The sequence below is a fragment of the Plectropomus leopardus genome, chromosome 8 (genome assembly GCF_008729295.1).
Source record: "Plectropomus leopardus isolate mb chromosome 8, YSFRI_Pleo_2.0, whole genome shotgun sequence".
In the NCBI taxonomy this organism is placed as follows: Eukaryota; Metazoa; Chordata; class Actinopteri; order Perciformes; family Serranidae; genus Plectropomus; species Plectropomus leopardus.
This window is the reverse complement of record NC_056470.1, coordinates 28,807,647-28,819,115: the sequence shown is the minus strand read 5'-3', so window position 1 is coordinate 28,819,115 and position 11,469 is coordinate 28,807,647. Positions and strand designations below refer to the sequence as shown.

General features: G+C 40.6%; 1 protein-coding gene across 1 annotated transcript; it reads left to right on the top strand.

Moving 5' to 3' along the window:
• The first annotated feature begins 5,244 nt into the window (after positions 1 to 5,244).
• On the top strand, positions 5,245 to 9,054 carry emilin3a (elastin microfibril interfacer 3a). Its single transcript, XM_042490959.1, has 4 exons — positions 5,245 to 5,396; positions 5,540 to 5,659; positions 5,784 to 6,355; positions 7,077 to 9,054. The coding sequence occupies exons 1-4, from the start codon at positions 5,245 to 5,247 to the stop codon at positions 9,023 to 9,025; spliced, it is 2,793 nt and encodes a 930-aa protein (XP_042346893.1). The 3' UTR covers positions 9,026 to 9,054.
• Positions 9,055 to 11,469: the final 2,415 nt, after the last annotated feature.

Here is an 11,469-nt window from a genome sequence, read left to right as displayed (position 1 = left end):
AAAACTTTTCTTTACCAAGAAAGGTGGTAAAAAAAATCTGGCATTTCTTTGCAGTTTTGTTGGCAAATTTGTTTTTATCAATCTTTGATGTTTTATAACACAAAGTCAGAAACAAAACTCAATTTATTATATCCTGTTCCCCATTTATGAGCATTTTTAATACTTATGAAAGATCAATTTCAGTCATTTTAATACAAACTAAGACCTTATTTTGAGATTGATGTATTCAATGCTTTTTCACACTTTTTAAGGATCAGCGGCTACCCTCATGAACAGTTAATGCCTGACGTCGGCCTTTTTGACGGGCAGGTGAGTGGAAGCTAAAACAGCTGTAACTGTGTGATGCCATTCAAGGAAAACTCCGGGTGGAGCCGCCACCGGCCCGCAGAATAAAGCTGCACTTGTTTCCCAGCACCAGAAGGTCCGAGCCTGGATGCTGTGTGCTCTGCAACATGTTTCACATGATACAATGAGAGCTTGTTTACAAATCAGGAGGGTAAAAGAGCTTACGCAGAATAAGTAACACACACAGACACACACAGTGTTGCGTATCTGCAGTGGACAGGGTGTTTCCAGGTAGAGGAGGTGGGACCTGGTACAAACAGGATACAGGAAATGGGCCTGCTTCTGAGAAAGGGTCAATCAAAAGATCCCTGCTAAATAATGGACACAGTGTTACTCTTGTTCAAAAATGAGGTCATGTTACAATGGTCACGGCAAAACATTTTACAAGAATGTGTGGCATTAATGGTGGCCTGTATATGTACACTCAGTGGTAGAATAACCTAAATCCTCCATTAAGAGTAAAGTTCATTCAAATCCTATTTATGAAAAGGTACATTAGTATTATAACTTACATGTATTGTGAGCATCAAAAGTACTCGTTCTGCAGAAAAACGGTTACTGTAACTGACATAATTTATGAGTTTTAGACTGATGGTGGTGGAGCGGGTTTTAACTAATCTATAAACAACTTGAAAGTTTAGTCCAGTGTTTCCTAATCTGGGGACTGGGCCCCTCCAAAGGGTCACAAGATAAATCTGAGGGGTCGTTAGATGATAAATGGGAGTGGAAAGAAGACCTGCTAAACATATCTGAATTATTTTTTGAACTATTCTTTATTTATTTATTTTTAATGTTAGATAAGAAACAAGTTATTCAAAAGAAACCATTTAGGTATATTTTGGTGTTAATACAATAGCTGTTATTTATTCATTTACTAACTTTTTCTTCCATATACTGTCTTTGTCTTCTTGATTTAAATATGATTTGTCCTTGTTTTCCTTTTGTATAAAACTGCAATAAATTAAGTGTGGAAAAAAGGAGGTTTATTTTAGAATAAATACATTAGCTGTTGATTATTTTTTACTGTCTTTTCTGTTTATATACTGTCATTGTCTTCTTGATAAATATAATTTATACTGTTGCTTTCCTTTCGTATAAAACTGCTATAAATAAAGTGCGGAAAAAGGAGGCTTATTTTTGTTTAAATTCGACAGCTTTTATTTATTTATTTACTGTCTTTTCTTTTTAAAAACCGTCCTTTTCTTCCTGATTTAAACAAGATTTATCCTGTTGTTTCGCTTTTGTATAAAACTGCTATTAATTAAGTGTGGAAAAAAGAGCTATAAATAAAGTATAGAAACCATCTGAACAGTTAAGAAAGGAAACCTCTTTGGTGGATCTCTAACATCTGGGACACACGTCACAAGGGTTCCCGGCTAAGATTGTCAAAAGCGTTGATACTTCGACAGCTATCTAAGATCTCAGATTATCAAACAAATGCAGCACAAATAAAACTACAGGGAAAATGATATCTACTGGTCCTCAACCTCTGGCTGTTAAAGCGTTCTCTCCAGCAACAAACCCATAGTTTGTATTTCATTAACGAAAAAAAGAAAAAAAATATCTTATTTTGTGTTTAGGACTGTGCTTTGCATTTTGCCGTGGTATCAAAAGAGTGTCGAAGTTTTACATTCTTTTATTGTGACAACTTTAGCCAGATAAACCTGTGGCGTTACTGTGTAATTTAATCCTTGACAGTTATAGATGTATGGTCTTCAGGTGAAGCAGTTTTATGTGTATTTTATGATTGTAAAACAAGTCTGTCCATTAACTGAGCACCAACTAAACACTCTTTTTTTGTACGTCAAAAAGGTGAGTAAGCACAGGTGTTACCTTTAATGCATTTTATTCTAAAGAACAATCTATTCCTCTGAAATGTAGTGCAGTGGAAATACAAAGAAGCATAAAGTGGATACAATGAAGTAAAGTAAAAGCTTTAAATTTAATTTTAAAGTACTTGAGTGAATGTAGTACCTCATTACTTTCAACCACAGCACATGCTGAAAAAACACAGACCTTCAACTGTTGTTAAGTCAATAAATGGAAACTGTGGTATTCTGTTTGCTCCATCCTCATCCACCTTCCTTTGGACAATCTGCATAATTGCAGACAGCCTTGTGAAGTATATAATTACATTTTTACCTTATAAATGAATGGAAAGCATCATGGAGTGGAAAGAAATGCAATCGACAGTTTTGAAGTCCAAAAGGAAATACTTGAAGCTGTTAAAAACTTTTCTGTAGTGCATGTTTAATTTAAAGGTTTTATTCACAAGACTGTTGAATTTGCCCTCCAAAAGGCTGATACTGTAAATTCCATATTTCATTTGGAAACACAAAAGCAACGGCTTTGTTGGAAAAAATGTAACTCTAAACTGATTATAATTAATACACGCAGCCAAAATGTGGCTCTGTTTAAGTGGCTTTCGAGTGGAAAGTGCTCTCGCTGTGGTACAGTGGAGCTGCCGGGCGTCTTTCTATACTCAGGGCGGTGAAGTTATTCAACTGTACAAAGACTCGTGTTGTGAATGAATGTGTGGGCTTGTGGGGCGAGGCACTCAGGCATGGGTGTGTACTGTCACAGCCTTCAACACAGAGTATTTGTTTTTATTTGTTCCTGGTCCTGGAGGTTTGCTGTTAAGTCGGGGTTTAAACTCTGTCAATGTGTGAAGTAAAAGAGCCCAAGATGTTTCACAGACTGCCGAGCCATCACAAAACCTCAACAAAATCATAACAGAGCACCCGCTCTATGAAATTAAGTCTGTGTGGACTCATACAGATTTCATGCAATATTATACATTATTTTCAATGCTCGTTCAAGCTCAGCAGCTTTACTATAATTTTGAGGTTCTCAAATAGAGTATTTCCATTTCCACACTACACTGCAGTTTGGTGGCAACTACTGTACTTTTTACTTCACTACATTTATTTGACAACTTATTAGTTACTTCACTGATTCAGATAACCAATTAAATGCATTATTAATCAATTTGAATGTATTACTATTAAGACTTTGTTTATTTTCATTGTCTATTACGCTAGTGATTATGTTATTGATACACAGATGAGTTGTTCTATCAAAGGTCAGAAAATGCTAAAAAATGTCCAAGATGATGTCATCAGATATCTTGTTTTGTCCAAAACCCAAAGTTACTGAGTTTACTGTCATAGAGGATTAAATAAACCAGAAAACATACATATGTAAGATGCAGGAATCTGAGAAGTTTTACTTTTTATTACTTAAAGACTTCCTTGCATTGATTCATTGATTATGAAATTAGCTGGCTATTATTTTAATAGTTGAGTTGCAGCTCTAATTATCTGGTTACAGATTAACTTATCTGAAAGATATAAAGTTGTAACAAAGAAGTAACCCCCCCCCCCAAAAAAAACAGGACTGTGGAGCTCCTACTTTTTTTTTTAGAGTAAAAGTTTTCTTAAGAAAACTTCTTCCATAATTGTACAGGTTCTAAAAAAGTGTGATTGGCGTTTTAAAAAAAAAAATTTTCTTTGTGATTTACTTTCAAAGACTAAGCTAATAATCCAAACAAGAATCGACAGATCAAGCATTAACAAAAATAGACTTTAGTTTCCACCCTACACTGCAGGACACCTTCATGAGTCACATATTTAAATGAAGACCTAATGTCTCCCGTATACCACTTTAAGGACGATGATGATGATGATGATGAAACTCTCGTGCAGAAGAGCTTAAATCATTTTAACAAAATTGAAAAAAAGAACTTAAAAATGAATAAATGAAATGAGATCAAGTGTTTGTGGTAATTAATACCTAACAAATTCCAATTTAACAACATTCAGTGACTTTTAAGGCCCCATATTGATAAAATTGAGGAATTTTTAAGGACCTGCAGAACTGATAGAAGAGTTTTATACGCACTTACATCTATACATAAGTGAGTAGAAATCTCTTGTTGCAGTTTGGACTCATTGATGCCTTTAGCACCTTGCCAAGATTAAGCTGGTGGAGGGGTGGTTGTCCTTCAGTAAGGACATCTTGTTTAAATAGCAACAGAGGATGACGCTTTTAAGGAGCATTATTAAAAACACTGTTGATCGATGTTGTTGGCAACTTTTTTTCATTTACATTAGTTCAAGGTATTGGCAATGTTGTCCAAAACTCAATGTACTTTAAGCCTCCTTTACTTAAAAGATCATATACAACACATACACTGAAGAGCAAATCCATAATTTCTGACTTCACTCGTCAGCTTGAATTTTTTCTTATTTCCACTATTACCCTAAAATGTTAAATAAACAAAGACTGCCTTTTTTGGGACAAGGCCTGGTGTTGTACACTCTGGATGTGACGTACTATTTCCCCTTTGGGTTGCCGTGACGTCACCATGGGAAAATAAGTTGTAGGGACTTCAGCCTCTGCCCTGACTGGTAGAAAACAGCCTTCAAACTAGATGCATAATGAAAAAAGAGGATTTTCTATTAAGTAGAGAACTACAGAATACCATAGGAATCACACTAACTGTGAAGGTGAGGACTCTCTTCCCTCCTCCAGCGTCACTCTGGTGTTACTTTGAGGAGGTTGAGTGGGAGGAGATATGCAGATGGAGCCAGTGGGGCCCTATTAGTGGCATGTGTAGTCGGTCAAACGCACAGTGGACTGTTGTCACTCTAACGGAGTCCACCACACCTACAGCCAGCGTCAGGGTCAACGCTCACAGGGTGCCCTCCTGCTTCATAGCACAGCCAGCAATTTTTTACAGCCTTTTTATCTGAGTTTGTGTGACTTGGGATATTCTTGTTCTGGGCCCAGCAGTTCTTTAATTTCCATATCAAGTGAATGAAGTGGAATATTTAAGGTGCTACTTGACTGTGACGGACGAAGACTCTTCACTGAGCTTCAAACATCGGATATTTAAGGATGCATTTTGTTATGGCTGTGAGTCCTTTTGTGTTCATGACTCTTTTTTTATCACTGGTCGAAACAAAGTTCTACAGACCATTCCAGTTTAACCAGTATAAAGCTGGGCACATTCAACATCACGACCAAGGGAAACCCACCAGCAGACATAAGTAAGTTCTTTCCATTTCTGTCTTGTGAATCAAGTCTACGTCATTTAATTTACATTTTACTTTGAGTGGCAACATTTTTCTTTTTTTAAAGTCAACTAAAAACGCACTTTCATTCTCTCATCTTTTTATCTCCTCTCTAAAAGAAACCACTGTGCCTATGTGGTTGAAAAGACAGTGTCCTTCACTGTGCAGGATGGGGCAGCCCCGTATGTAAAAGCAGAGTATAACAAGTGTTCCTGGGGACAAAAATGTCCAACTCTCCAGTAAGTAAACAACAGCTCTTGTTATGTCACGCTCATAATTAAAGAAATTGGGTTCACGTCACTTCAGGGTACAAAATATAGGAGTGAAGTGTACGTTTTTGACTGACGGCTGTTGTTCCTTCAGGTATCGTCTGATGTACAAACCTCTCTACAAGGTTGCACATAAAACTGTCACAGAGCTGGAATGGCGTTGTTGTCCCGGATACTCTGGTTACGGCTGTATGGAGGGACATCCGGTTTACCAACACCCCATGAAAATGATGCCGCCTTTCAAGGGCCCGCCAATGAAAGGCCCACAGTTTAAGGGCCCACAGCACAAAGGCCCCATGTTCAAGGGTCCCATGTTCAAGGGCCCACCTATTAACACTGCTGTGAAGGCCAACCCGTGGAGCCAACCCAAAGGACCTCCCACCGGCAGTTTTAACTCTTACCCAATGCGCCACTTTGGGCCTCCGAGGACCTCCTCCTACCCAGACACCTCCTTCGAGCCCTATCCCTCAGAGCCAGAGCCAATGCCAGAGCCAATGCCAGAGCCAATGCCAGAGCCAATGCCAGAGCACCAGGAGCCACATCACACAGAGCATGATCAAGAAAATGAGCATGATCATGAGCATAGCCAGGGACCTGAGGATCATATACCAGAGGAAATCCCTCCTCCTCCCTCTGGAGTTGAGCAGCCTGAGGGTGAAATCACAGGTGTGTCCCAATTTCACACTACGTACTAATTCTAACTGAGTTTGTGCGCAATGTTTTGACTTTTTCCATCAAAAAGTGACGCTAGGTTCACACTGGACGCAGAATCGCCCCAATATGTTAATTATTGTGCAGCCGCCTGTCAGCAGTTATCTGGCTGTTCACATTAGGAGCACATTTCTCTGCGCTGGTCAGCAGCAATTCTCCTTTTCTGCTCCTTTCTAATCACATGGAGACCTCTGTCCCTGCTTGTGTCTCTGGCTGTGTGTCTGAGTATGTGTGTGTGTGTGTCTGTGCATCTCTGTGTGCCTGTCTGTCTCTGTGTGTCTCCTGACCTCTCTGTTTAGACACAACTGACAAGCACTGTGGAAACACTGGATGCATATTTTATCATTTATCATAATCTGATCATTCATATAATATTTGATACATTCTTTATAGTGTTTATTTAGTATTTAGTGTATTTTTGTGCATGAGTCACTTGCAGAAAAAATAGATGTTGAAACTATTGCTGCAGAATGTCAGCCTGCCGCGGAGCGTCTTATGTGAATGGTCTGACTCCTCAACGTGGGTGCCAAAAACAAGCGATCATAATTGCCGCACTTTACAGAAGCTCCGTGTGAACCCGATGTGAAAAACTGGGCTCTGAAAGACTGATTAATCATTTTGTTTTGAAACAGATTATGTGTTTCTGATTGTTGACAGTTTTTCTTTCACTCTTCAGGCCAAGCTCTGGACAGTGAGACAGAGGAGCGAATCTATCGAATGGAGGAGGATGTGCGACGTCTGAACCAGGGTCTGGAGACCCTGAGGGGAACTGTGAATGGACTGGAAGACAGTCTACGAGCCTCGCTGAGAGAGGATGCCAACAGGATGCTGTCGGCTCTGCTCTCTGCTGCCCCCGGTCCTGTTCCTGCTCCAGCTGTAGCCTCTGGTCCATCCACTGTCGGGTTTGTAGAGATTCCTGGGGGAGACGCTGAGACAGGGGGTCTAGATGGCAGACACGTGTTTCCAGGCCTTACAGAACTGAATGGAAGAGTAGAGGAGCTCAGGACGGAGCTTCAAGCCAAGACAACAGAGCTGCAGGAGCTCAAAGCAACAGTGATGGGACATGATGGAGCACTGAAGAAGATGTCGAATGGAGCGGGAGTGGTATCAGACTCTGCCAGTCTTGACGGACACGTTATGGAGAGTTTAATGGATGCCAAGCTGAGTGAAACCAGGACAGAAATTCTTGGAGGCTTTGAGGAGCGCGTGGAGAGCGCAGAGGGCCGGTGCGAGGAGAAAGCCGGGGATTTGCGTCGTCAGTGTCAGAGGGAGCAAAGTGAGAGGCAGCAGCAGACGGAGGACGCTCTGGAGGAAAGTAACAATAACTTGAGAACAGAACTGATAAACCTCCAGGCACAGATCCAGGGTTTAAAGGCTTCACAGAACTGCTCTGGCAGAGTGAGTGGGCTGGTTGAAAGGGTGCAGATGCTGGAAACATCAGTGGCAGGCCTCAACCAGTCCCAGGGACACCTGAGAGTGGAGCTGGGTGGACACAAGGACCACATTGAGGGAATACTGGAGGGGCGACTGGGGTATGTAGAGTCCAAGCTAAACCTGACTGGACAAATTCAAAGTGATGAGTCAGGTAGGAGGCGTGGTGTCCCACACAGAGCTGAGACAGGACAAAGTGTGGAGGCCAGGATGGAGGGTAAACTGAGGGCTCTGGAAGGCCGTTTACTGACAGCTTTGGAGGAGCTGGGTAATGCTACTGCTCCCGCGCTGCTAGAGGGTCATGCTGTCCCCACTCTGGAGACAGAGCTGGAGTCCCTCAGAGGGAGACTAGAGGTTGATGTGGACAGAGTCAAGAAGCACCTGAGCAGCCTTGAGGTTCTCTGCTCCTCCTCTTGTTCATCACCTCAGAAACAATCTGCCATCCAAGGAGACTCTGCAGCACCAAGTGCTGACCTGACGGAGGAGCAGCATGTGAAGGAGGCGTTGGACGCACAAGGTGACCGTTTGAATAGCCTCAACGTCACACTGCAGAACATCCTGAGACGTCTGACAGTCAAGGACCAGCAGAAAGAGACAGAAGGAGACTACCCCATCCATGGAGAGCTCACAATCCTCAAGTTCAACGTCCGCGCAGTCAACCACACCCTCAAAGGCCTCAAGGAGTCCCTGGGGACAGTCGTCCACCAGGTGGGTCAAGCCAACAGCTCCTGGCATGAGAGAGAGGCTCGTCTGGCCCAGCAGATAAAGGGTGTGGTGCAGCTGGTTGGACATCAGGCCTCCATGCTCGGAGTAGGTGAGCGCAGACTGACCCGAGTGAAAGGGGAGCTGCAGGAGATGAAGAGGCGGCTCGCTGAGGAGGTGAGGGGCTGCAGGAGCACAGCCATCGGGGTCCAGAAGGAGGTAACGGAGGTTGAAGGGCGTGTTGCCAGTGTGGAGGACCAGTGCAAAGGCCTGAATGACTTCGCAGAGGACTTGGAGAGTATCAGGGAGGAGCTGGAGAGACAATCAAACGGGCTTCTCATGAAGGTCAACGGGACACTGTCCAGCCACGCTCAGCAGCTGTCAGAGCTCAGAGACGAACTCAAAAACTGCACCTCCCAGGTGGAGCCAACACAACAGAGTTTAGAGGTGAAGTCTGAGCTGAGACGAGGGGACACCTTCACTTTGAATTAATTCATTTTATACAGACACTACATTTTACAAAGGAATGAAAAAGGGGAACTACTCTGCAGGTGTACTGGGGGTCCACTGAAGCCCCATCTTGCTGTTTGTGTTGAAAAACACTAAAGGTTTTGAACCTGCACTGAAATAGGGATTGTTTTAGTTACAGTACAAAAAGAAAATCAAAATGGCAGCTAAATCCAACTGCACTAATAACACAGAATCTTGCAAATGAATCGCAAAAATGCTAAGATTAACTCTTTGTTATAATGTACTGTTATTTGAAATCCCAGTGATTAAGGAGGAGATAAACAGCAGCAAACTGCACATTTTACTGGACTGTTTCTGAAAAGCTTACAAGTTATTGTATTGTTTAACAATGTTTACATGTTTAAGTTTTTGTAATGAATTTTTCTTACGTCTAGACTAGAAATATACAAGATGTTATGTTTTTATATGATTTAGTTCTTGAGCATGTTTCTATTTTGTCTGTATTCCTGCATAAAATTTTCAAACTGCAAACAGTTTATTTTTAAGGTTTTTCACTGCTGATAATCCAATAAACAAGTTTCTTTACAAATCATGCTTTCTTTGTTACCAGGTGTGTCTCACTAGCAGTGTTACGGTACATATAAACTTTATATTTTGGACTCTACTGGTCCAACCCTGGATCCAGTTGTTCAGAATTAAAATGATCAGATTTGCTATGATATTAAATCAAATCTTGAAAAAGGCTGGTTGAAAAATAAAAGATGTTGAAATTGGATTAAATCACGTAATCCAGTTTTGGTTTTGATCTGGATCAAATATTCAGTATGTGTTGGTCAAACCTTTTTTGGTAAGATTGGGACACTTTGATAATTTACTTTGAAAAATCTGGATTATCCTGATCCCATCAGATGGGGGGGGTTACAAATAAATCTAAAAACTAAAATTAAAATTTGTTGGATTTGTTGAATTGTTTGTTTTGTTTGGCACTTAACATTAGGCTATTAAGTCAAACGAAGGGGGAAAAATCCCAGAAAAATATTTCCTTCCACTGAGCTGTCAAAATCAAACAATATTATTCAGTTTTAACTTAATTTAAATTATTATTAACTTTAAATTAATAATAATAAAAGTTGTTTCTAATAATTACATCTCCCATGCTGTTTTCTGCAAATAAAAATACTTAAAGTAACCCCATGCTGACTGTTCTGCAAATAGTTCTTTACACACCTAGTAGGCCACATTGTGATGCACAGTCCCACCGGTTACACAGATTTAGTGATCTTGAAAAGTTTGTATCTGGATCAGCATTATCTAATCCAGTGTTGCATTCAATGACCGGCACAAAAATACGATGGATGGATTGCAAAACAAGCGATTTCCAAATCCAGGTCACTCTGATTCAGATAAAATCTTTTGAACAAACCACAAGAAAACCAGAAGAGGGCAATAGAGAAGCATTCATATTGTTGGCTGCTGGGGACCAGAGAGACTTTATTCCGTATGTTTATGAAGATTATAAATTGTAGTCTCCCTTCCAAAAATTAAGTTTGTGAGGATAGCCCTTCCTTGTCAAGGGAAAATTACAAATTGGCGTTATTGACAAGGTAATAAAGTCAACATGGGCTTCAGTGTAGCAGCCCACAGTCCAGTTTCTCTCTTTAGGCTGCCAGTGAAGCTCTCTGAGCACAGTTCTCAGTGGACTGTACAAGAGGGCGATAGGTGACCTTGCTAATAACCCTCTCCAGTTAGTTTCCATTCCCTATCGGACAAACAACCATTAAAATGACAGCTATGTGGGAGATGAGCTCACTGCTGTGTGAAAACGTTTCAACCCGAGACACGTGGTGAATAATAAATACAGAAATGCCAGAGAGGAAAAGGAGGGCAGGAAAAAAAGGATAGAAACAGAATTTATGTTGGAGAAGCAAGAGAGAGTGACTGAGCGGTCCTAAGACACAAATATAAACTTGGGTAATGATGCAAGTTCATGCACACACACACAGAAAGTGAGAGAGATATTCCACCGCTGCTTCCAGAGGCAACCTTTCGCACATAACCTTCAAAGTACTTTTCCTCCATTACTTTAAGTGCAAACAAACATAAATTCCTTGTAATAGAAATAAATATGAAAGGGTAGTGTCTATAAACACATACAGAATAATAAACTCTGTTTTCTCTGCTTCACCAACCAAGTCCCAAGTTACTTCTCAGTAGAGCTGGAATAATTAATTGATCAGTTGCCAACTATTAAATTAATTGCTTACAATAATAAATGAATTGGTTTTGGGGTTTTTTTAAGGAAAAAAAAATCTCTGATTCCAGCAACTTAAATGTGAATATTTTCTTGTTTCTTTTCTCCTCTTTGATAGTAAACTCATGTCTTAGTCTCTGGACAAAACAAGACATTTTGAGGACGTCATACTGGGCTTTGGGGAACACTGGATGTACTGGATTTATAGCTTAGT